The sequence below is a fragment of the Lepisma saccharinum genome, chromosome 2 (genome assembly GCF_977018435.1).
Source record: "Lepisma saccharinum chromosome 2, izLepSacc3.1, whole genome shotgun sequence".
NCBI classification, from domain to species: Eukaryota; Metazoa; Arthropoda; class Insecta; order Zygentoma; family Lepismatidae; genus Lepisma; species Lepisma saccharinum.
This window is the reverse complement of record NC_139230.1, coordinates 123,718,353-123,746,310: the sequence shown is the minus strand read 5'-3', so window position 1 is coordinate 123,746,310 and position 27,958 is coordinate 123,718,353. Positions and strand designations below refer to the sequence as shown.

General features: G+C 37.6%; 1 protein-coding gene across 2 annotated transcripts in view; it reads right to left on the bottom strand.

Moving 5' to 3' along the window:
- Positions 1-27,958, bottom strand: part of LOC145984486 (uncharacterized) — a 179,034-nt gene that overhangs the window by 139,572 nt on the left and 11,504 nt on the right. For both annotated transcript variants that reach the window (XM_083118142.1, XM_083118143.1), the window contains exons 2-4: positions 22,611-22,656; positions 20,515-20,679; positions 5,835-6,062 (exon numbers count right to left, since the gene is read on the bottom strand). In XM_083118142.1, the coding sequence (XP_082974268.1) occupies positions 5,835-6,062; positions 20,515-20,679; positions 22,611-22,634 (417 nt within the window). In that variant the 5' untranslated portion in view covers positions 22,635-22,656. The remainder of the gene's footprint in view (positions 1-5,834; positions 6,063-20,514; positions 20,680-22,610; positions 22,657-27,958) is intronic.

Below are 27,958 nucleotides of genomic sequence, written 5' to 3'. Positions count from 1 at the left end.
TGACCAAACGTGACATGTTGCTATGTTCAACACACATCCTTTTTCTGTTGAATAAAAATTTGTATAAAATCGATTTCACAATGTGAAATGACAATGAAAATGGATTCTAACAGCTGCATAGACCTTCAAAATAAAACCAAGATCGTATTTGTGGGACTACCCAATACTAAGAATAAGTTGTTTCACGAACTTGATAAGAGCCTTTGTTGGTCGATTAAAAAAATCTGAAAATATAGAATTGTGTTTAAAACCTTTCAACCTGCACTGTATTTTGATGTAACTCGTTTACTGGTTAATTTTTAATTAGAGTTCAAACTCGAGCATTCATAATTTTTAATCTGACAGTAGGCTGGAAAGTAGGCTGGCTTAGTGCAATCAAAGGGTTCCAGGCTAAATCCCCTACAGAAGCACATAGTGGTTCAGACCCAGTCCTAATTAGCTTATATGTGCATGTAGTAGACTAAAAAAAACTATAACAAATTACAGTCACAGGTGGTGAATCTGGAAAGGAATCGAAAGCTTAGGACCAAATTTAGTGCCTTCGTTTATCATGCTCTTTGAATTAGTTTTGACTGAGAAGTCATTACAAATTGCAGTCGTGAAAGCAAAAAAACTGGACTTTAATTTTGACTTATTTTTATGGACCATTTTGCACCTTTGAAAATACAAGGAAGAAGCATGACCAGCATGAATTTGAATTTGAATTTAAAATTTTGGGAGCGTCAGCACTTAGGCTATTTTGCTCCCGTCACATTATATGGGGACCAGCCCCTTATCATTACAAGTAACAACTCTAACGTTGCTTAACTAAAAATCTTAAAATGTTCTGACTTTTGTTAAAAGCTGAGGCTGTAAACGGGCACTCAGCACACACAAGGACAAAAAACAGGACAACACACACAAAATTATACTGGCCATAGTGCCAGTCGCCAGAGCCTCGTTAGTCTTTAGTCCAGGGTGCACTACGTGGAAGTGAGGTTGACTTTTGGGCGCCTTAGAAGAAGGCCGCCCCTTACACCCCATGACCAGCATGATTTGAACATCGTGTTGTCCTACCTGACAATCACCTCATGGAGAATTTTGTATCCACAAGGAGGTATTATAGAACATGGTGTCCCCAGAATTATAAAAATCAATTTTCCTGACTTCCATAAATTTCAATGACCAAATTCATCAAAAATCCCTGACCTCACACAGGTAGCTTTGTTTGAGTGTTATAGCACAATAAATGTGCCATGAGCATGGAGTTGAATTGATTAAAAAAAAGAAAAACAAACTCCTTAAGTCAATATGGTTTTTATTGACTGGAGCACTCAAATGCAATATTTAATTCATTTAGCATTATTTTCTTTTAATCAGCCCCACCATCTTTTTTAATCAACCAACTTATGCCTTTTTCGCATTATTGATTGACTGATTGAGTTGGTGTTTTAAGTCCACTTTATGCACATTAAGACTAATTGGGACTGGATCTACAGTTTAAAGTGGGATCCAAACCACTATGTGCCTCCACCAGGTATCGAACCTGGGACACCTTGATTACAAGGCCACGAAGCTACTACTGCGCCATTGGGGAGGCACCTTTTTCACATTACTATATATACAGGGTTTCTATAAATTAGTTATACAAAAGTAACCATTAATTGTGAAGAAAGTGTATGTGTAACAGAAATGGTTTATACATCAATGAATACAGCATATCTTTAAGTTTCTTGTCGCACGTTGTTAGGGTAAAAACACGGTGAGGCACAGGGACCTTTGCTCATCGCACGGAGTCCTGTCAAGCCATAAAAATGTCAAGATATAATGAATGAACCGGCTGTCGGACAGGCACATTGACCACCATCGCACAAGCTTGCAAACGACAACTCTGTAAAAAAAAGTGGGGAAAAAGGAGGGTGTCTTCCAAAAAAGGGAGAAGTGACCTTGAGTGGACCAATCACGGAGCCTTCCACTTGAAACAAGGGACCCAAGATCAAACCATGTTTGTTCTTGGGAACCTCTCGCAATGAGCGGGGCTCCACTATGTTTTTCCCCATTTAACTCCAAGGTTTTGAATTACCAGAAACTTGTCCCTGTGAGTTTCTGGCGATGTGCTTCACTGTGTTTTTACCCTTAGTTTCAGACACCGCCACTGGAGGCATGAGTCTTTGTTTATCTTACACAAGTACCGACTTGGATTGGTCGTGGTGGAACGATTCCATGGCCACCTCCTCGACATTGCTGGGAAGAGAGGGAACAAACACACATTCTTTAATGTAACCCCAGATGAACCCATGAGGTCCAATCAAAGGAATGAGGTGGCCACGGAATCATTCCACCACGACCAATCCAAGTCGGTACTTGTTAAGATAAACAAACACTCACGCCTCCAGTGGCGGGGTCTGAAATGAACAACGTGCGACAAGAAACTTGAAGATATGCTGTATTCATTGATGTATAAACCATTTCTGCTACACATACAGTTTCTTCACAATTAACTGTTACTTTTGTATAACTAATTTATAGAAACCCTGTATATACACTAGTGTCCAAAATTAAAGCAACAAACAGAAATCCTTTCCTCGTGTGATTTTTATATAAATTTGCCAAGTTTAACCTGTTGCTATCGTGATTTTTTTGTTGATAAATCCTGGCACATTAAGATTTTTTTTTTTTTTAATCTTAAAGCAGTTGTCTATGACATCATAAATATTACTATCACCTGATCGTATTATGTGGTCAAATGGACACACGGGAAAGATTTTCCGTTTGTTGCTTTAACTTTGGACATTAGTATATATGCATATAACATTTTTTATTTATTAAAGAAAACACTGAACTGAACCTATAGTGTTTTTTAGAATAATTATAGTACACACATTGTAATAGTTGGACTAATATACAACATTTATTGTTATAAAATATTGGTCTTTTCTGTACATGGGTTCACATATGAAAGACATGATAGGAATAATATATCATGTTGCTTTCACTGCAGAACACACATTATAACACAGTCATAGCAGGGAAATTACATAACCAAGGTTACACAAGATTAATCAGTCCAGTCACATTAAACATAAGTACAGAATACTTGATGATATATACTGTTAAAAAGCCACTATCATAAAAATTACATGCCACATTTCTTCTTCAAATGTGATTTCTTCCTCTACTATGTTGCCTATTGCAACTCTAGTTCTCTCCTTACCTCTTGTAGTTTTTATTCTATATCTTCAACTTCATGATCAATTTTCTTATTTCTTTTTTCCCTTTAAGAACATTTTTCTTTCTTTAGGTAATTTTTATATCCTTGTCTGGAGGCACTACAGAAATAAGAAGTCTCCTGTTATCTACTCCTCCCTATTTGCATTGCCATTCAAAACTGTTTGTTTTCTCCCAAAGGTTTTTCACAAGAAGAGACTTAGTGAAAAATCTCCTTCAACTGGATCATTTCCATGAGATATAAAGACAATTTTTTATGACATTCCACATTTCACTGAATTGATTTCCATCCTCAAGCAAAGGTGCATAAATTTTTTTCCAAACCAACAGAGTCATCATGACAACAAAATTCTGAGAATTAACTCATGGATAGAGAGAGAGGCATGCATATTTCGTTTTTGACGAAAACATGAAATGTGAAAAAACACATCGTAATGTTAATTTTTCATGTTTCTGAAAGGTGTGAGGTGCAATTTTAATACTCTGTTTTGTCATGAAATATGCTAAATGAACTGCAAAATGCGAAATAGACTCTAAACACAAAATTTAGAGTTTATTTACTGACAAGACACTTTCTGAAGTTTGAATTATCCTGTGAGTTATGCAATTCACAGAAAATTGATTAATTCTGCTGTAAATATTTGAGAAGCAAAAATGGACACCTTTATACAGTAATAAACTTAATACTCTGGTAACTATATAAATGTGCTATTAGAAGGGATATGTTTATTTTGTGAAATAAGTGCAGTTTTTAAATCAAATTTAGGATTATATTCACAATTTTGAAACTAAAATGTCATTTTATATACCGTTTTTGATCTGATTTTTCACCGCTATAACACAAAAATTTTATTTTATTTACCGCTTTTGAAGCAGAAATGGACTCAGTTTTTGGCCAAAGTTTTGCTTTTTTATTTACCAAAAATATGTGCTTCTCTCTACTCATGGAATATGTACACACAATGAAGCATGCCGTTTCCTAGCCTTCTCAGTACATCATGAGGGAGCAACTCACTGAAGCAAAATTAAGTTGGCCTTCTTAGGTTTGATTTAAATTTCCCTGAATTATTAAAGACACCACTGATTTTACATTAATTTTACCTGATCTTCAGGTTTTTCCAATGACTCTCCCTCACCAATTTTTGTTGTCCTAACTTTCCACATTAAGGACACCCTATTGTAAGAATAAAATGGATCTTCTGGGATCAAGAGCACCAGCATTTTCAGCCAAAATAAAAGTACTGCCTCACTATATAAAATCAGTGAAAGTATGACTATTCTACATAAATGAGAAGTTTTATTGTTTGGAATCCATGAGTACTGTTGCTTACTAAATGGGACCTGTGAAATTTACTCTGTAAAGAAAATGCCTTTTGTTCCTTAAGATTGGAAACTCAATCCATACTATTGCAAGCTGGAACCCCGATTTTATGTTCCCTTGTTTTACATTTTCGTGCATTATACATTCAATCTCCATGGCCCCAATAAAGCAAAATGCTATAAAATTTTTCTCGATTTAACATATTCCCACTTTTTAAGTTATTTCACCTTGGTCTCCTGAACAACAAAAATTCAAGGCTCCACTGTAGACTCAAAACTGACTAACACCTACCCAATTTTGAGAAATTTAAGTATTCAAAAAGTTGGCATATAAGCACGTTCAGTATTTCAGTTAACCCTGTTGAGAACACACAACAAAGATTTGATTGTTAAGTAAGTGCAAATTTGTGTTAAAATATTAGACGAAACCAAAGGGTTAGATAGGGAATTATTAAGATAAATTTATTTTGGAAGGGATGCATTTCCACTAGACATAACTAAAATTTATTGAAATTGACCAAACTTTGTGGATTCCTTTTTGCAGAAATGTAGCTTAAGCAAGTGGCTATTTTAAAAAGACGCAATCTGTGGTGTCAGTTCCACTGCTCCTTCCTGCTTTCCGCCATGCTTGGAAGAAGCAGTGTTGGTTGCTACATGAAGGGAAATTTTCTTTGGTAAAGGGTAATCCAGGTCCAATTTTAGGTAAAGAAAAGGAAACTTTATGAAAAATATAGAGATTGTTGGAAAATTTGAAGTTGTCGGACTTCTGTTTTTGGTTTACTTGCATGCCTGCATTGGTGTTTTAATTCTATTCTATCTAATTAATCAAGATGGAGTGTGTAATTATGTACAACAAATAAGAATTGTTGCATTAAACCAGGTCAAATTCTCAGAATACACTACTGCTCCCTATGTCTTATTGCTTATGCTTGGATACATGATTGGAGCCAGTTGCTTACACAAAAAGTTTAAGTCAGAAATAGAGAAATGAAATTTCTGAATTTCGTAAAACATGTACACCTATAAGTATAAACATAATTACAAATGTTTGAAGAAGACATTCCCAAATGTTGTAGAATTATTAGTAAAGACACCATGCTAAGAAAGAGTATAAAATGCAGTGGACCTTGCAGCGTAAGATTCTCTCATTTTTTTCAGGGGAATGAGAGAAATTGCAAGATCCACAAAAATTTTTAACATGTTGCTAATTGGAACACACTGAGGACTGAATTTGAAATGTGGGAAAATGTGAAATTCATGAACTTTAATTCTTGTTCCAGTTTTAAAAAATCAAATTAAACACTGACCTTCTTTAATATTGGTTTTCCTGAACTTAGTACAGATTGGCACACCAACACAAACTGCAATTTCAATTTTTTTTCCTTGCATTTCAACTGGATCACATCTCGCCAATTCCCAGCTACTTTTGGTGTCCAAATGATGTGTAGATTACTTGTACACTCCTCATGAATCACAAACGATAATGGATATAGGCTTACATTTCTATCTCTTGGTGGACTTTTCTCAACTGTTATCTGAAATAATAAAGAAGCATTATAAGATATGGAAGAACTTCAAACAATACATACTTAAAATTATGTACAAACATACTTTAGGGATGAAGAGATTTTTTTTACAAAAATAAAGGATCAAATACAGTTTATGTAACAAATCAGTTTTATGAGACACTGGCAAGCATAAGTAATTATTTTAAATTTAATTATTTTTTATATTTAAGTAAGGAAATTTGAAACAGGATTATATATTTTAAAAGACAATTTATGTATATGGTAAAGATCTCAGAATTGTGAGACAAATATATATATTACTAATACATGTTAATGGCCACTATCAGAATTGCCGATGGTAATGCACCAAAATATGTAAAAATTCATTACAAACAAACAACAAAAATATTGTCTTCTCTCCACACTTCCTGTCTTCCTGTGGATAATGATGGAAGATTATACTGCAACTGTAGAATTGTATGATTAGCTCTAGAACCTACTTCAACACCATTTTGCCAACCACTGTTGCAGAGTGGTTAGCAAAGCTTGCTATGATGTCAGGGGTCCCGTGTTCGAATCCCGGCTGGGCATGAGTGTTCCTTCATCAATTTCATAATAACACCACTCATCCAAATCGTCACGATTAGACTTGGCAGAAAATTGACGTAAAATAATGTAATCCAAAAAACTCTACAGCATTTTGTAGGGATGTGCCGAAGCCGATTACAGATGTATGAAAATCGGCCGAAATTGACATATCGGCATCAGTATCGGAATCGGCAAAAATCCGATATTTAAACCGGTACAGATTATACTAGAGTTTTACCTTCTAATAAGTTTTATATTCTAGTTTTGTAAGATTTATTGAAAATTTGGTTATGATTCGTCATTAATGTAGAGTTTTTGTAATAAAATTGTTGCAAACTCTCATTCAGAGGATCAACCTAACTATAAATCGGAAATAAAACAGTACATTGCTATTGTATTGGAAATTCAAAAATGAGTATTCAAACCTGAAGCAAGTGCTGAGAAAATACTTGAGCATACCTGCTGCATCAGTATTCAGTGATTGAGTGTTCAGTGTTGCTGAACAGATTTGAGATAAGAGAAGAAGTAGGTTACTTCCTGAAGTGCTTCCAAATCTCGTATTTCTGAAGTTGAATCTGGCAGAACAGGAATTCATTTTGCATTTCAAAGAACTGCTTGTGTACTAATGTTAAATCTCTAGGTTCACATAACCTTTTGTAGATGCAAATGTACATTCGCATCTCTTGAGAATATATATGTATATACATATGATATGCAATAGAAATGTACATAGCAAATTTATTTTTGTCATGCTGAAAATAACATCCCATTTCTGTTTAATAATCTTATGTATCGGAATCAGTTAAATATCGGCATCGGTATTGGTTCCAAAAATTATCAGTGAGTACATCGGCATCGGTAAATTTTCAGCTTCGTCACATCCCTAGCATTTTGGATCTTCTCTTTGTTCAACATTTTCGGATCTCCTCCTCCACCAAGGATGTATCTCAGACCCCTGGTCCCCCCTTCCCTTTCCCCATTCCAAAAGACTTACCAAGTTCGAAAATTATATAATGAAAATACACTTGTTCAGCATTTGTTGTATAATTTGAGGATTATTTACTGGCATCAAACTTATTGGAAGGCAAAGATTATGTTGAGATCATACGGTTTTCAAGGACAGTATCAAAGCAGATTTTTATGCACACTACTACTTATGCATAAAATATTGATCAGAAACTTTACTTTTCATAAATTGGATCCCATAAATATTCAATTCTATTATTTTTACTATAATTTCTTAACTGGACTGGTGTTTATTACAAATTTTGGTGGTCTTAACTACACATTAAGCTAGATAATGAATATGTAATGTTATATTTCTATTCTTTTACCTTTTTACCTATTCATGTAATAACAACAATACAGTATTAATTAATTTATGCATTATGAATTGACCTATAAATTATATTAATGTATTAATTTAATATAGGCTATATGTAACAATTTAATAAAAAACTGGCCATTTTCCAACAACAGTACCTGCATCTGTAAGTAACTTTGGGCTCTAAATCTCCCTTGTAGTAGCATACTGATCTTAAGTATTAAATGAGGTATATATGCATGTAGTTCTGCAAACATTGTGAGTAGTAAAGTTTTTAATTGTCCTGAAACATCTAATAGTTTAATACATATTATCTCTTGCCAGAGGCGAAGATATAGTACAAGCAATGCAAGCACTGCTTGCATTATTCGAATATCATTTAATGTACTTAATGTTTTAGCCTTATTTCGTTTCCATCGCACTCGATTTAGCGAAAAATTATGGCCGCAAACTCCCTCAGCAGCTCTGTAGCAAGCACCAGCCTCAATGCTTGCGGCTGCTCTGCGGGAAAATAATGCACCCGAAGGAGTCACATGGCGAAGCGTGAAATTCGAGTGGAACCCGTCCACAACGCTTATACCAAAAGCTCTGCTTGCTGAGCTTGCGTTATTCCCGAAAATAGCCGAGCTCAACCGAAAGCAGAAGGATATAGTATTGCCACCAAAAACTAGGAGTAAAGAATATTTGTCTTCATGAACACGTAAATAAGATCGCGAATATAAAAATAACTAAAATAAGTTATTATCATTGTTCTAAATTCCATATATATATATCATTTTATATTACAATTTATTTTAGATTTCGCGAATTGTAAAACGCGTAAAAAATGGATATTGGGAGTTCGGGCGAGATGGTAAAGGGCGGGGGTTTGTGTTTCCAGGAAGTGAGATGTCTCCACCCCAGAGTTTCCCCAGGGAGGGAGGGAAGATTCGACGAACCTTGGTCTGCAGCCTGTGTCCAGCTCGGTCCAGCTCAAATTACGTCAAAAGTGTTGACCGCACCAGTGTTTGCAACTGCCAAATTATTTACACAGTAATTCAAGTGAGCTGTTTCACAAATTTTACAACCACATTCAATAAATTGACTGCTTTGGAATAAAACTTGGGGTGAAAATAAAGCTATCTAAAAAGAACTCTCTACTGATATTTACACAGCACAATTAAATCGTATACATTGTACACATTATGAACACAAGAACATGTTTTAAGTTTTATTATTATGACACAAGTGGTGCTCCCAGGATTTTTTGTAGTAGTCTCCTCATTTTGTCATCTTTTCCTGCCTTTGACTTTCCTTTTCTTAGGAATACTGGGTCAAAGGGGGGCCAACCCTCCCCCGACCCCGCCTCTGTATGACACTTTATTACTTAAATATTATGTATATACTCTTTCTGCTGTAATGATTCTGATTCCACCACTTAATTTCTATCTCCATACTGATATATCTTTCCTTCCCATGAGGGATAACATTAAGGAAATAGGTTGGTATCACTTTCGGTCGTTTCAGAGATTTCCAAAGTGATCTTTGCTTTCCAGTTGTGGAAAGAGCATGGGAGCGTCTTCACGTTTTGAGAACCTTGAAGCCCTAACATTTGTTGAATTGTTCAATAGCGGGAAATTTCCTATATATGCAAAGGAGTTTGGAATTTATTGTGGTGAGTACATCGTCTATGCATGTGTTTCTTTGGTTTGAACGAAATTTTTAAAGTTTGTGTTTAACTTTTTATTTTAATGTTTGACTCCGAATGCGATTTTTAGGGTGCCCACAAATCCTAAATTACAATCACGCAGTGTAAATTAAATAAATGAGTTATTTTACCTAAATCCGTTTGGTCACCGTTTGCCCACATTAAAAAATAATGAACAAATAAAAGTACTAATAAATAAATAAGAAATTACGTACCCCTTTAGTCGTATGCGGAAAGTTCGCATATGTAAGACGTTTACTACCATACGAATAACGTTATCTGGAATTTCGAAAGTAAATGTGACGTTTGAGGATCATATGGTTTATTTTTAGAACTGTCACTTTATTATGATATTTTGACATATCCAGCGACCGGGCCAATAAGGCTATAAACCTTTAATCCCCCTCTTGGCGTGCCATTGTACTACATGTTTTGTTGTACTGAAACATTGCTTGCCTCCTTCGTAAGACTACGCTTCGCTACTGTCTCTTGCTTAATTTTTTGTGACATCACAGGAATGCAACTTCAGCATAACCAAATCTTTTTCAGTTTCTAAAAGATTGATGAAATGATAACAATGGCACAAACATGTGGAAGTTTGAATTAAGTTCATTTTATGCTCAGGGTGTGGTTTTGGCTTATAATAATGCTCCTTTTAAAAGTATAGTAATGCTCCTTAAAAAACCTTTTAAAGCTCCACCACATCCTCCTCTTCTATTTTATTATGAGAAGGTTTTGCGTTGTCACAAATCTCGACGCCTTATGTAAAACTGGCAACCCTGCATTCCCTAGCAGGAAATTATGTTACTTGACTGAGAAGACACGCCCCCTGCTTTGCATAACGGCCGAGGGTTCAGAACAAGCTGGCAGTGGTAATATACATACTCCAGGAAAGGAGCGTTTTTCTCCTAGAGGTAAAACTGGCAGGCCAGGTGATCGGAAGCTATCATGTACAGGATTTGACTGTACTGCTTTGAGCCTTGTGTGGACATGGAATAGTAAGGTATAATTATACATTTTTGTTTCTTTTCGTTAAAGACCGGTCCATTCTATTTTTATTTTCGTAATACGAGGCACATGTAAAAAAAAGGACCAATAATTTTTTACTTGGGACTGGCAACACTGACAAAGCTGTGCGTGCACGGAAGCATGCTTTAGTATTGTGTGCCTGCAACAGAGATATATTTCTCAGTGTGGAGGTGTGTACATGCGAGTAGCAGGAAGTTGAAATGGCTGCTGTAATAGAAAATCCCGCCAAATGTGAGGTGAGGTCGGTGATTAGATTTCTCAATGCAAATGGAATGAGGGCAGCTGACATTCATCGGGAATTGTGTGCCATTTACGAACCAACAGTAATGAGTGAAGGAAAGGTAAGACAATGGTGCCGTGCTTTTTGGGAAGGACGTTCAAATGTTCATGATGACGAGTGAAGTGGCAGGCCTAGTGTTCAGATGGATGACCTTGTGCAATGTGTTGATGGGAAAGTGCGATCCAATCGCCATTTCACCATTACTGATCTAGGCAAAGAGTTTCCTGAAGAGTCTGATAAAACATTGCACCGAACTGTAATAGACAATCTGGGTTACTGCAAACTGTGAGCAAGGTGGGTGCCAAAAATGTTGACAAACACTCACAATGATGAAAGAATGAAATCAGCACATGATTTTTTGGCCCGCAGGGAGAAGGATGGGGATGACTTGTGTTCTCACATAGTGACTGGAGACGAACCCTAGATATCATACGTCACTGGTGAGTCGAAGCAGCAATCCATGCAATGGTGTCACTCCGGTTCACCGAAACCGAAGAAATTCAAGCAAACACCATCACACCGCAAAATCATGGCAACCGTGTTTTGGGGACCAAAAAGGTACAATCCTCGTAGAATTCCTGGAACCGGGACAAACCATCACAGCAGATGTGTATTGCCAAACGCTGTCTAATCTGCGACGTGCCATCCAAAATTGGCGAAGAGGAATGTTACTGTCTGGAATTCTGCTTATTCATGACAATGCCCGCCCACACACATCTGACCGTACTGTTGCGACAATTAAAAAAATCCGATGGGAACGTTATAATTACCCACCATACAGTCCTGATCTTGCCCCAAGTGATTACTTTCTGTTCCTTCATCTCAAAAAGTGGTTTGCTATGCAACATTTTGATGATAGTGAAGTTCTCAAGACATCAGTTCTCGACTGGCTGAGATCCCAGGTGGCAGATTTCTACGCAGAGGGTCTACGTAAACTTGTTCCACGGTACCAAAAATGCTTGGAGCGTCATGGTGACTATGTAGAAAAATAGCCAGGGTATGCACTTGTATAGCATCAAAATAAAAAATTTTCTCGCTTGATTTTATTCTCTGTAATAACCAATCGGCCCTTTTTTTTGACATGCCCCTCATAGTTTAGAATCATTCATTACTAAAAAATGCTTTTGTCAGATATTCCATGCCACTATCCGATGGGGTAAAATTCAAACGTTGTTACGAGAATGTTCACATCTTTCTACTAAAGGTTCCGATCATCCTGACCAGTGCCAGTAATAATATGTGCATGGAATTGTTCCCAATTGATTTTAAGGGTATGTATACATTATCCGAAATTATTTATATACTTGTCTCTCTTATCGGTTTATATATATATATATATATATATATATATATATATATATATATGGGCTGATATGTGTGTCAGTAAATGAGGAAATGCATAGAACCTGTGGCATATCAATTTCATGTAAAGAAAAGGGAATCAGGGACTATTTTGATTGTACAGGATTAATATTCATGATGGTTGCGGTAAACGTGGTTTAAAATTACTTACGTGAAATTTAGAAAATTTTGCACTTCCGCATTGCACAATTTAATTGTTAAATCATATTAATTTCGAAGATCTACTGTCTTTATTCACAAAAGGGTACAGTGTTTGACGCAGAGATGGTACCACGTCACTGCATTGTTTGTTCCCGGGCGGTGGTAGTTGCGATTTCTCTCATTCGGCAGCGCTGGCACGCGCATCCTGGTTTGCGTCGTCTACTTCCTGTTGTCAGGTGGTGTTGCCAGTTGGTGGTTGGGGGGGTTGGGCTGTGCTGCTCGGCATGGTGCCGTTCCTGTTCCCCACGTTGCTGGAGGGGGGTCGAGTATGTGCATAGCATCTTTTCTTTTTCAGGCCAGGGATCTTTCTGAGGACAGGGTGCCAAGTCGGGTGTGCCTGTTCATTGTCCAGGTTCAGTGATGGTTTCTGTTGGATGATAGCATGGGTTTCTTTGACAGTGTTTTCTATGACAGAGCTGGTTGGGTGAAGTATGGATATGGAGGAGATGGTGTGGTTAGTGGAGTGGAGGTGTTGACAGAGGCCTGATTTTGGTGTATCATTTTTGGCATCTTTTACGTGTTCGTTAATCCGTTCTTGGACAGTGCGGATGGTTCTGCCAATGTAGGTGTTGTGGCATTGGCATGTGGTCTTGTAGACACCAGGGGATGCAAGTTTGGGTAGGTAGTATCTCTTGAAGTAGTGCTCTTCCGATTTGGGATATGGGTTTGTGTGCCACTCGGATGTTGAAAAGTTTGAGGGCCTTGGCAAATTTGCCAGATGTAGTGGGGTGGTATGGAAAAGCGATCCATTTGGGTTTTGGATTTTGGTTCGGGTTATCTCTGTTTCTTGAGTGTCTGAGATGTGCTTCTGTTTTTGCACACCACATGGATAGTTGGCGCTCGGTGTAACCGTTATTTAGGCCTATTTCAGTTACACATGCTATTTCATCATGGAGGTCATCTTCTGTGCAGCTGTGTGTGAAGGCTCTTCTGTAAAAGTTCATCCATACTCCAGCTTTCTGTTTTGGTGGGTGGTTCGATTTTGCGTGGATGTACTGGGTGCCCGAACCTGGTTTCCTGTATACGGATGTGATGAATTTGTCATGGTGTCGTCGGATGCTGAGGTCTAGAAAGTTGAGGTGGCCATTTTGTTCCCTTTCAACGGTGAAGTTTATGTTAGGGTGCATGTTGTTGAGAGTAGTTAGGAGATGGGTTAGGTCCTCTTCCGGTTTGTAAATGACTATGGTGTCATCGGCATATCTTTTGTATCTTATATGAGCAAACTCTGGTTGGGTGAGTATTGACTTCTCAGCCAGATGCAGTACAATGTTGGATAGGGGTGCAGAAAGAGGGTTGCCCATCGCTAGGCCTCCTGTCTGGTGGAAGAAACTGTCCTCGAACTGGAAATAGTTGTGGGTGAGGCAGGCTTGTAGAAGGTTGCAAATTTCATCTGTTACAAATGGGGGCGTAACTAGCATAACTCAACCCCCCTCCAGCCATGCGGGGAACAGGAAACATGCCGAGCAACACAGCCCAGCTCACAAACCACCAACTGGCAATGCCACCTGACAACATGAATTAGACGATGCAAACCAGGATGCACCTGCCAGTGCCACCGAATGGGAGAAATCGCAACTACTGCGCCCGGGAACAAACAATGCAGTGACGCGGAACCATCTCTGCTTCAAACGCCGTACCCTTTTGTGAATGAAGACAGTGGATTTCGAAATTAATATGATTTAACCATTAAATTGTGCAATGCGGAAGTGCGAAATTTTCTAAATTTCATGCAAGTAAGGATTAATATTGTTATAATAAATTACCACTAAATTGAAGTTCGATGTTCTTAATGTTGTTTTTTTTCTTATTTGGTTATTGACATCATCTGTTTTGTCTCCTATTTATGTGCTAAAAGAAAAATGGGTGGGGCTACGTTAAAAGTGCTTGATTAATATAAAAACTGAAGTGGCTAGAGTGTTACAGTGAAATCATTTTTGTATTACCGGACCTGGGCCACCGTGGCTCGATGACCCCAAAGGTGGGTCCAGTTAACCGCTAATATGAAAAGGAGAGGGGATACTGTAATTTTGGGATTTGGGTACCTTTGATCCATGGTATTCGTATTTGAGCATATGGGGGCCTGAAAACAAATCTCTGTGGTAAAAAGGAAATCGGATTTGGATGAATTACATCAGAGATTTTAGACTTGAGTTGACTAGAGTAAAAAGGAAGAAAGGTTGCAGGTGTTTTAGTTTACCCGCATATTTATGATTAAGTTTTTCTCTGAAATGGCCAATGCTGATGTGAGGTGGTCGTTAGATTAGTGGTGTAGAATGTTAAGATTTTTTATTTGCTTCCAAAAAAAACACACATGTTTTTGAATGCAAGGACCATGTCACAAGGGGTAATTCCATGTCAAGTCAACCAAAAAAACCTTTGATGTCATGGACTTGGATAAATTTTGGTATATATGTTTCTTATCATCTGGAATATACAAAATATTTTTATTTTTATTATTCATGTTGCCGCTTTTTGAGTGATTGAAATTTGAAAATTGACAAAATTGCCCTAAAACTGCTCACTACTGAAACTTTAAATACAATTTTCAAGAGACATGTTTCAACTACAGGGCTGAGCATGGTCTTATTTTAAAGCTTATGAAGAGGGCTTTCATTTGATATACAAAATGCTTGGTTTTTTTTACAGAAAACAAATTTTGAAAGTTGTTTCAAAATTTTATTTTACAATTTCCAAAAAACGAAATTTTCGAATATTTTCCAAAATTTTACACATATATGTACACATCTACTGAAGGTTCAGTCAAAATTTCAAGGTGGTATCTCTTTGGTATCATGAGTGTGAGACAGTTAAAGCTCAAGTGTGAGTAATCCCTTTCCTGTAGTGACTTGTTTATTCCTGCTCTACTATGCTTCTTTGTCCAACTGGATCAGTTGTGGTGTAGCTGTCAGAGTGCGTACATCTCAGTTAACTTCTGTGCTGTGAATTGTTTGAAACTTGCTTTATTAGTGTCTTCATTTCCTGAAAAAATTCTTGATATGGATAGCAAGAAGTGGTCCATTTAATGTTGTAATCCTTTGAAGAAAAAGGGACAATGGTGTAGTAAAGATCTGAGGAATGTAGCAGCTTGGATGATTTATTTAAATTATGGAATTGAAGAAAACATGAAAATTTGCAATTCCTGTAGACTGCAGTTGGGGAAGGAAAAGCAGGCTATCGTTCCAGAAAAAGAAAATCAAGCCAGATGATAATGCTGGTTCTAGTCGCAGTAACCAAGATTCAGAATATATGGATGTTGATACAGGGTTCAGCTACTTGAATGCCTTTTTGATCTCTCTTGGTGACTCTCCAGTGAGTAAGAAAAAACTGAAGAGTTCGAAAGGAATTGCAGAGAAAAGATAAAGAAAATAAGAAATACTTATACCCAATCTCTTTTTAATGCAGAAGGTGATAAAGATGAAGAAGAATGCCACTGTAGTGATTCTGAATCAGATATCTTTGAGCAACTTAAAGAGAGATTTAAAGCTGCAAATAAAAGTGAAAGTTCATGATTTTGTCTATTTTGACCAAAAGTTGGTCATGTGGAAAAATTGAAAAGGAATTTGGTGTTAGTAATTACATAACAAAGAAAGAAAAAAAACACGTCGAAGAGAAGGGAATTTTGTCCTCACCTGACCCCAGACCTGGAGAAACTTTACCAAAAGAAACAGCCTCATTAGTTAAAGATTTTCACTGCAGTGATGAAGTTAGCAGGCAAATGCCCAGAAAGACTATGTTTCCGTGAGGGACACAGATGGTAAACGTATCCACATTCAAAAAAGATTGATCATGGGAAATCTGAGAGAAATATTCAGACTTTTTAAATCTAAATACCTGCTACTTAAGATTGGTTTTCAAAATTTGTAGAATTAAGACCAAAGAGTTACATAATAGCATGAGCCAGTGGTACCCACACTGTATGTGTTTGTTCCACTCATCAAAATGTTAAACTAACGATAGCTGGAGTGATGAAGTTGGTATGCATGCTTCTGTATTTATAATGTGGTTAGGTATGTAAAAAATGTTAACTTAAATCATCGCATGGTCTTGAAAGGAATTCACTTTTCATATGATATCAAAGAGATACCATGGTGTAAGGGGTACCTTCCACATAGTACACCCTGGACTGGACTAACAAGGCTCTGGCAACTGGCCCCATAGCCAGTATAATTTTGTTTGTGTTGTCCTGTTTTTTGTCCTTATTTGTGCTGAGTACTCCTTTACAGCCTCAGCTTTTAACGAAAGTCAGAAGATTTCAATATTTTATATTTTATGATTTTATTTATGCAACGTTAGAGTTGTTATGTGTAACGATATGGGGCTGGACCCTGTATAATGTGATGGGTGCAAAATAGCCTTAGTGCTGACGCACCCAAAATTTTAAATTCAAATCAAATCAAAGAGATACCACCTTGAAATTTTGACTAAACCTTCAGTAGATGTGTACCAATATGTTTAAATTTTTTGAAAATTTTTGATTGAATTCTTGTTTTAAGTCCACTTTATACACAGAAAGGCTAATCGGGACTGGACCTACAGTTTAAAGTGGGATCCAAACCACTATGTGCCTCCACTGGGTATCGAACCCAGGACCCCTTCATTACAAGGCGAGGATGCAACCACTGCACCATCGGAGAGGCCGTTGAAATTTTTTAAAAATTTCGTTATTTGAAATTGTAAAATAAAATTTTGAAACAACTTGCAAAATTTGTTTTTCGAAAAAACCAAGCATGTTGTATATCAAATTAAAGCCCTCTTCATAAGCTGTAAAATGAGACCATGCCCAGCCCTGTAGTTGAAACAGGTCTCTTGAAAATTGTATTTAAAGTTTCAGCAGTGAGCTGTTTTGGGGCAATTTTGTCAATTATCAAAATTCAATCACTCAAAAAGCAGCAACATGAAAAATAAAAATGTAAATATTTTGTATATTTCAGATGATAAGAAACATGTATACCAAAAATTAGTCAAATCCATGACATCAAATTCCAAAATTTATTTTTTCTTGGTTGATTAGACATGGAATCAGATAGGCTAATCAGGACTGGGTATGCAGTTTTAAAATGGAATCCGAATCACTATGCAATATGTCTCCACTGAGGATCAAACCTGGTAGCCCCTGCTTATAAGACAGTGTTACCACTGGGTAGGTAATATACACAAATTCACTAATAAAGCAAATTAGTAACTAGCAGAAATGGCCAATGTGTGTGTCTTGGATGTAAAATTACAACCTTAGTGACAATGAAGTTCGACCAGTCACAAATATAGGAGTGCGTCGTGAAAGAAGGAGAACACATGCATATGCTGAACATATTTTATTCAGCAGGCTACATGCAACAAAGGAAAACATAAATTTCCGCTGCAACGCAGCAATGTATGGTGTCCACACAAAATAAAACATTTTCGTCCATCTACACGTGACATTGAAGTTCGACCACTGTTACAGGGGATCCTGTTTACCATGGTGTGACGCCGCCCCGTCGGCGAATAACTGTGGCAATGCGCCGGGGCATGCTGCGGACGAGTCGTTCAAGGTATTTCACATCGATGCGGTGCCATTCCTCCTGCAGGCAGGCGATAAGAGCAGCCACTGTCATGGGTCCCCTCTGTTGCACATGTCGCTTACGAAAACGCCACACATTCTCAATGGGTGAGAGGTCGGGACTCGATGGTGGCCATGGCAGAGTTCGCACGTGATGGCGAGTCAACCATTCTCTTGTCAGCCGCGCTGTATGAGGCCTGGCATTGTCGTGTTGAAAGATGAGACGCCGCCTGTGGAACAGGTGCCTTCGCACTGTGGGAAGATGCCTTCGCACTGTGGGAAGGTGCCGCTCCAGTATGCGTGTATAGGCGTGTGCATTCACAATGCCCTCACAGACATGTAGTGGGCCAACCCCAGATGCCGCCATGCATCCCCATACCATCACTGACGCAGGTTTCTGTACCCGACGTGCATAACATTTTGCTTCATTCTGTTCCTCCTTCCGACAAATCACTGTTTTCCGTATTTTCCCGTACACAACATTAAAAATGGATTCGTCCGTCCACAAAACCCTGTTCCACTGCCGAAATGTCCATCCCCGGTACATTCGTGCCCACCGTAGTCGATTGCCTTTGTTCAACATGGAAAGGAAGGGTTTACGTTTCGCCTTGTACACTCGGTAACCGCATCGCTGTAGGTAACGGCGAATGGTTCTGGTTGACACTTCAATGTGAAAGCGTTCTCGAGTCCAGTCGTAATTCGGCCACAGAAACATGATTGTTGGTCTGGATATAGCACCTAAATATCCGTAGGTCACGCACGCTCAGCAGGCGTTTTCGACCGGGGACCTTACCTGGCTCTGTAGTACCCGTATTTTGGTGGTGTTTGATGATGCAGTGGACGGTTGACTTGGGTAAGTTCAGTTGGCACCCTATTTCCCGTTCACTGAGTCCATCCCGTTGCAACTCCACCACTCTTCTCCTCACGGTGTTGTCAATAGGTTTGCCCCTGGCCATGGTGATGATGCACTGCGGTTCCTCGGTGCACAGCACGCACTTATATACGGCGGACTCCCTTATCGTGTCCGTGACGTCATGCTTCCGTCGAATGCGCCACTATCTGGGATTTTCCGTATGGGTCTGGTGCCTGGTCGAAGTTCAATGTCATGCGTATAGTTCCCCGTTTTCGTTCTTTACGTGACCTTGGGTGCAACATGCTGGGATCACGATTATTGCCTGCTCACAAGTCTCCTCTCACACACATGCGTTACTTCTGCGAGTCACCCATTCCACCGCCTATGCCTCTGTGCATTTAATCACGTATTCCTTTCTGGTCGAACTTCATTGTCACCAAGGTTGTATTTAGGTAATTTAAAAATATGACTTCATGAACATCTTAAACCCTCAACTGACAACGCAAGTGAAATAGGTTAGCCATAATTAGTAAAAAGCCAAAAGAGCCAACATTTCCAGTTTTTTCGCCAAAAAGCCGGCTTTTTATAAAAAAAAAACAACTGTCCATTCAAAAAAGCCAGCTTTTTTGCAACCCTACCTGTAACATAAAAATCGTAAGCGATATTTACAATCGGTTTGCTGCATTATTAAACATGTAATATTACCTTTGAGTATGTTTTTTGATCTGGCTGGCTGGTGACTTAAACAATACTTCAAACTGATACTGGTGTTCTAAAATAAGTTTCGTGAGATTAACTAATCTTTCATTCAGATGCAGTTCACCGAAATTAATTTATGTGTGTTGAACTCTACTTTTTAATATTTTGGTTCAACTTCCCATGCTCTAGCCATGCAATTTAGAAGACAACAATGCTATCTCTAAAATTTCTGGCTGCATTAGGATAACGAACAGATTAAAATTAAAAATAACTTTTGGACAGTACTTCTTAGATGTTTATGAACTATTTTTATTGTGATGAAAGTAAAAATGCTTGAAAAATTTAAAAAGTAATGAAATTCATGTGAACACCAAACTCACATGTATACCAACAGAGTCAATCTAAAACACATATACCAATGAAGGATTGATCTAGAAGGAAATTACATTTATATAACCTTTGGAGAAGGTCAATCTGAAGAAAAAAATTCCATGTGACAAACACCAATACAGTAACAATACCACAGAAGCTCCTGGAGGGACGACATGGGTGGCCTCATAACTTGGACACTTACTAAGATTTACATATGTAATCTTTCCTTCCATACATTGTAACTCAGTTCACTTTAACTTAAATTCTTCCTAAAAATACAGCAAAATAGGCAATTTCATTCCATAAAGGAGACCCCTGGTTTGACTGAACATTCAGACAAAAATAAAGTCCCTATTGGGACTTTTGACTAGTATAATGTTACTATGTGTGCATATTATCCTCTACATCCTTCACAATTTAAATGTAATACAATAGTGATTTGTTCCCTTAAAAATAATGCTCCTCTGAGATCATACATTTGTAGGGAAATCATAATTGTGTAACTTACTTCATTATCAAAGGATAGATACACCACTTATACTTACGTGTAATGTTCGGTTTGAAGGGTTTCTCAAAACAATCATGCCCTTCTGCACTGCCCCAACAGGTACATTTCGAAAAAGAACTTTTGGTACAGGGCCAAATGGTGCTAGTGTAAGGGTTCCAACGGATTCAGGGTGTCCACCATGACGTTTCTTAGGAGGTGATATCTATCAAATAAAAGAAGAAGACATTACGTAACTCACTTCAAAATAAAATTATTTATAGTGCAACACACATATCTTTGCAGTTGTGCACATACCAATTTTCGTTTCGTCTCCCTCTCTCTTAGCATCCCGTGTTCTACGCTGCTCGCCAACCTTTGCCATTGTTGCCATATTGTCATTCCATTCCTGGACACAATTGCGCACACATCATTGAAAACAAATGAATAGCTCTCCAGCTTGCCGTTCACACCGTTTAGCAGGGACGGTAATGTGGCAATATAGTATGACGAACTGGTTGCATCTTTTATGCAGTGCATGTTCATTGCTAGCTAGTAACTAGTGTTGCCAACTGTAATAATGAAGCACTATTTCTGTCACGGAAGGAGAAAGGCAGTTAAAAGTGACGGTGAGTTTTGTTGGATTGGAAGCACCATATTTTTATTTTATACTAAGTATTTGAGCGGTTTGACGTTGTGTGCATGTATTGTGTGTGTGTATGTGAAAGTGTGTGTTTGTTAATGAATGTTAAATTCAATAATGCCTCCAGTTCAGTCAAAGTTGAAATAAAAAATCTTGCATAGCTAAGCTCGGGAAATTCACAAATTGTTCATATTTCATAATTGTGGAATTGTTAAAAAAAAAAAATTATGTGGCTCCATGAGCATTTCAACTCTTGGCTCCGCAACGTGATCTTGTAGAAATTGCCTAGAGGAGGCTGTCATTTTTGCTGCTTAATGTGATGCATATTGTTTTCTGTGTTAAAATTGCCATGCTTTGATGGGTGACAAGTTCATAGAAAAAAAAATGCTTTGATGGGTGACAAGTTCATAGAAAAAAAAAAATAGCCTCGCAGCTTATCGTCTAGTGACAGTATATGTCCTTGTTATTGTTGTAGAAGCCAGCATCATTTGTAAATGTACAACAAAGGCAACCGACTGTCGCCGATCACAGAGAGGCAATAATACTGCTTGAGGGGGAGTGTTGTGGTCCAATTGTAGCGGTTTAACATGTTCGAATGTTATTAGTTTTCAAAGCAGTGGTAGTGTCGGTTGTTAGTATATATTAATCCTAGTCTGGTATAATGCATGACGTTTAAAACTCAACATTAGATAGACCTGAATTCTCTAATTTTCTTGTTGTACGTAACAGCTGTGCATCGGTGCACTGCAAAGATTTTTCTGTCTGCTCCATTAGCAACATTGCTTCTTGAGTTGTGTCACGTATCGCACGACAGAAATATATGTGTTGGGCTCTAGCATCACAAGTAAATTCCAAATATGATTATAAAAATTATTACATTGCTATTATATTTCTGCTATTTCTACTTCCAGTTACTCAAACATAAGGTCTCTACAAGCATGACCTAGTAGCCTCATAAATTCTGAGCATAACAACATAACTGTATCAATCTTTGCTTCTGAGATATTAAATTTAGCAAGAACAGAATGTAATTTCAAATTTTACAACGTAAAAGCCCCAGTGTTGTAGATAATACCACAGAAAACAGCTTCAGCATCTAAGGCTTAAACCAGACAACACTGATCTAAAGTACAAAAATAATGCAGATGATTCTTAAACACACACAAGCAATGGTGTGCATGTGATCAAGTCAGAAAGTCAATATTATAGCACTGGGTGGGAAAGATTTGCTGTTCAATACACTTAAGTGACAAAATGACTAAAAATGCATTTCAATACAAAAATTGATTAGTAAACTGTACATAATATTTAGCCTTTCAGGTTAATTCAACTTTATTATATCCAACTTGATCATAATATTGCCAATTTAATGTCACTCACTAATGGTGACATTTTTCTTTCTTATTTACTGCACTGCTAAATAAATTACAGAAAACATAACTTTTAACATGTAAACTTAGTTCAAATCAACACAAAATGTATGTACTTAAGCACTCATATAATTCAATACATACCTCTATTATAATACTAGACATCATATGCAATTATTGTGGTCAGGATCTGAAATCAGAGAGAAATACAATATTCAGAATAAAGCTAATAGCATGTGACAACAGGAAAAACATCTTAAAATTAAATGAATAAAATAAAATGTCACATAAAACTACATCATCAACAAAGGATGGTTGCCTACTTGGAAGTCAACCAGTCAATCAGGGTGGCTACTCAAAAATCCAGTTAAAATTCAAATGTAACTGCAGATTTTCAGGGAAAATTTTAATAAAATACAAAGCTAACAATAATTGTAATACAAAAATAATTGGAATTACCATTTTACACTAAACCTATATGGCCTGAGGAGAAGTTAGACAACAACTTTAACAGTTGGCAACAATGTGGATGCAAAACAAATGTGTTTTAAGGAGAGAAAAACAAAGTGCATTCACAGGGAAATGCTGTACCAAGCACTGGTTTGTCAGAAAGCTTGCTTGAGGCAATGGAAACCAACACTCTTACTGCAATTATGCAGTATCTGTAGTAAAAATTCTGTGTGCACTTGTTTTTTATTTTTCTTTTTGTTTTCATGCAATGAATCAAGTGAAAGTTCCAGAGGACACTCTTTGAAAATATATAATGCACATGCCACAATTTTGGAAAAAAAAAATATGCATGATTTCCAAAAGCTGTAATTTTAGCAAATTTCGAAATTTGATTCTTTAATGCTGGGTCCCACTTGTCGCATGTTGTTAAAGTGTCATTTTGTTCTCATTATTACATGTCAAAGTGTAATATATCAGAAAAAATCAGTGGCTGAGGAGTAGTAACCTGTTTTGTATCATAATAGCACATAATACTTTTTCTAACTCAGCTTGGTAACAATAGTCACAATGGATATGAGTATGCCATACCTTCATATGTATACTAATGGACAAAAAAGACAGAACTAAAATATCATGTGTAGCTTTCAAGAAATGGAATGTTAATTGCTGCCCCCATCCACTAAAGGTTAAAGGTGTTATTTCACCACCAATGACAGCTTCAAACATGCAACACATCTGAGTGATAGAATCAGAAAAGTACATGCATTATGACCAGACTCACTATTTAAGTTATTGTTCTCACTGGTATGAGAAGTCATGGTCATCCATAAGTAAGTTCTAGCCTGAGTGAAAAATAAACAAACCAATCAATTCATATACATTTCTGGTCCTACAATAATCAGGATGTGTGCATAAGCAGTAAAGCGGCTGTCATAAGAGAAATATTACATGTTATCACAATCATGATGAGTGTGAATTAAATGGTGCAGTAGAGAACTTACCTTGAAAGGGGAGGCTTAAAAGTTGATTTCTGCAAGTAACCCAAGGTAGCCTGGGATCTACTCTCAGAATGCTATCAAAATAAGCATTTAACCATAGGGACAAATGTTGACATTTTTTTACTGATGATCCAGGCAGTGAAAAAAGAGTATATCAGGCAACTCCGAGAATTTATAAACACAGCTTCAAGCAATTTGAATGCATTGAACATTTAAAATCCTCTAAAAGAGGTCATATTATCAATTATTTCTCACACAATTAGATGTTAGCTTTAGAAAGGCATATGAATTGCAAATGTCCTATTAATTATTCCCTTTCTTAGAAAATATGTAGATGAAAACTTGAAAACTTAAAATCCACACCTCCAGACAGCAAATAAACACAAATGAGTAATTAACTTAAACTCCAGATCTCTAAAGTTTTCGAAGACTGCCACACAAACAAATATTCAATTTTACACGGATGCTTCTTTAGTATGGATGCATGTTTTGTAACAAAATACCACCTTATTGCTTGTTTAATAAATGTAATGCATTCCTACAAACTGATGTTAGTGTCTGTCAGGACTTCGTTTGCAAACAAAAAATGAGGGATACTATTCACTATAAGAGAGAATGGTATAAAGGGCAATAGATAAAACAACATGTAAAGAAGCTGTGTAAGTTTCTATGTGAAAATTGTTGACCTCCATAATGGAGTGGTGTACGCTACAGTGCTATGGGTTTGAATAGCAGCCTGGGCATTGGTGTTCTTTTTGAGTACCCTTCTATTATAGCTTCACTCATTTCCATCGTCATGATTACCCAAAAGCCACAGAAAAGCAATGATAAATTAGAGAAATAAAAATCTATGTGAAAATTAACAGCTCCTTTCAACATGTCTATTATCCCCAGATTCTGCAGCACTTCAATATCACACTTCTCATTAGAATACCAAATATATCTCATTTTGATTGATTCATTGATTTGGTGTTTTAAGTCAACTTTATGCACAGTAAGGCTAATCGGGACTGGACCTACAGTTTAAAGTGGGATCCAAACCACTTTGTGCCTCCACCGGGTATCGAACAAGGGACCCCTTGGTTACAAGCCAACGACACTACCACTGCACCATCGGGGAGGCCCTATACCTAATTTTGAAAATAGGGGCTGATAAGTACGTATTTGATGAGTGATATTTGATAGAAGTTCTGTTAATATGTCAAACTTGTAGCACATAGCAAATTTGTATTAAGGAATGAAGATAAGAAAATTGCAAATTGAAGATTTTAATATACTGGGTGTCCCAGAAGTCTTTCCCTGATTACAAACTTTATTCATATTCACTATATGCAATGTAGAGATGTGAAAGTGGTGCCAAAATGTTGGAAAACTAACCAAGGTTATTTGTTGCAGGTTTCAGTAATGTAGCTGTAGTGTACCAGTGTCAGTGTCAAGGAATCCGGAATTAATGCTCTTGACATCGGGTGGCATCTTTCCATACAATGTTTCTTGGACTTGACAGGATTTGGGAATGAAGATGAATTCCATTTTTTAAATACCAACTTATTCATGGCAGATATTCTAGATGAAATAATTCTGTACATTTGAAAGTTCCTCTGCACTGTTAGTCGTGACCGGGTCTTGTGATACCAGAGGACATGCTGAGCTTTTTCCTGATTTGTGAAAATTTCCGGTTCTCTGGGCACTGACACTGCTACACTACAGCCAAGTTACAGAAACCTGCAACATAAAAACTTTGTTAGTTTTCCAACATTTTGGCACCACTTTCACATCTCTACCTTGCATATAGCGGATATGAATAAAGTTTGTAATCAGGGAAAGACTTCTGGGATACCCGGTACTACTAATGCTATGAACAATGATTTGTGTGACTAAGGGAGAAGGGGCAAAAGGTAAGAGACATATTAAGAAGCTAATAGTTTTCTGTTTAAAATTCACATCTAAATGCTGTTACATGTTTTATTAGTATATTTGTGTACTTTGCGGTAGGTGACGAAATGTAACGAGAAATGGAGAAGAAATAAGAAGTCAAACTAATTTCTGTGTTCTGGGGATTGCTGGGTTCAGTCTCCTCAGAGATGAGGCTCTTTGTTGTGCATTCTTTGTGTATGTTTTCGGTATTATTCCAGTAAGGTATATTCGACTACAAAATTAATTGTTTATGTTTGTTGTCAGAATGCCTATGGTTGAGCCATTCTAAGCCATGGATTTTGACAAAAATCTTAATGCAAATGTCAGAATTTGGACCTTAAAATTATGACTCTTAAGTGACAAATACACTGTAACGGGCAACATTCTTTATTGTATTGGCAATAGTTGACACCAGTCTCCAACATTAAGTAAAATCCTTATTGTGTAGGCTTTCTGCCAAAAAAGCCACAAGATAGCAAGTCCGATACTTCTTCTAGGAAATGTTAAAAGGAAAGATACCATCTTTCCCTCTTCTTGGTAATCATCACAGTTGAATAACAGTACGTGGCCTAACAAATGCAAGTGTGAGTTAATCTGTCACTTGGGGTTATAGCTCAGGGTGGTTCTTGGATACTCAATAATATATTTTCTAATACCTGTCAAAATGCCGTGGATGTGCAACCGAGTGCGAGTGATCGTGATATTGGGTTTGTGTAGGAAACATGTTGACCTTCAAACCAAATAAGGAGCATGTGCGGCACGTCCTGCTTTTCTTGTAAAATAAAGAAAAATATGAGTGAAAGCCATCATATCCTCATGGAAACGTAAAGTGACAATGTCCTAACGCACGACGTGTGTGTGCGTTGGTTTCGAAGATTCAAAAGTGGCGATTTCGACTTGAAAGACAAACATTGCCCGGGCCAGCCGAAAAAATTCCAAGATGCAGAATTACAAGTACTGTTGGATGAAGACGATACGCAACAACAACTGGCAGAGAAGTTAAATGTTGGTCGCCAAACCATATCTGATAGTCTTCATGCCATGGGAAAGACCCAGAAGGCAGGAAAATGGATCCCACATCATCTGAATGACACACAAATGGAAAAGCGAAAAACGGTGTGTGAAGTGTTGCTTTCTCGGCATGAAAGAAAGTCTCTATTGCATCGGATAGTGACTGGGGACGAAAAATGGATCTAATTCGAGAACACAAAAAGTCATGGGTTGACCCAGGACAACCTTCAACATCGACCACACAACCAAATCGCTTCGGAAGGAAGACAATGCTGTGCATTTGGTGGGATCAGAAAGGTGTGGTGTACCATGAGCTTCTGAAACCAGGTGAAAAAGTGAATGCCATTCGTTACCGTCAACAACTCATGAATTTGAACCATGCATTGATCGAAAAACACCCAGATTGGGCGACAAGACACGGAAAAGTGATTTTGCAGCACGACAACGCCTCATCACACACAGCGAAAGGCATCACAGACACCAGTTCTGCAATTGGCTGGGAATTCTTTCCCCACCTGCCATACTCACCAGACTTTGCCCCTTCGGACTACCACTTGTTTTCATCGATGTCTCACTCACTTTCCCAGTAACACTTGTTTTCTTTTGGATCAATTAAGAATTATTTACCGGCACACCTGGTATTAAGTATCTATATTAACTTACAAGAAATTGACTTAAGGGGGAGAGGGAAAATTTCCCCTAAGTCTATCTCGCTGCGGCAGCTGCCGATCACTGTTGCCAACTTTGCTCTTTTTGAACCAGATCTGGCTTTTCGTGCACTCATTTGGCTGCCCCACCCCCCACCCATCCCACTATGATGCCACCACTGGCTACAGCCGATAAAGACCAACCTTTGCCACGAGTGTACATTTGCACGTGACGTGATATTCATATGTAGGCTGTGTCACCCACCTCCTCTTTCCTCCCCAGCTATTTTTATATATAGCGCTGTGGCTAAGATGAAGATGACAATATTATTATCTGGTAATCCTTTATTTTCGATTTCATGTGAACATCATTGGATTATTGAGATGGGTGATGCCGCCAAATCTAGGCGGTGAAAATTAAGAATAAATTGCCATCACTTTAAAACTAACAGTAATAGCAGCACCCCCACCC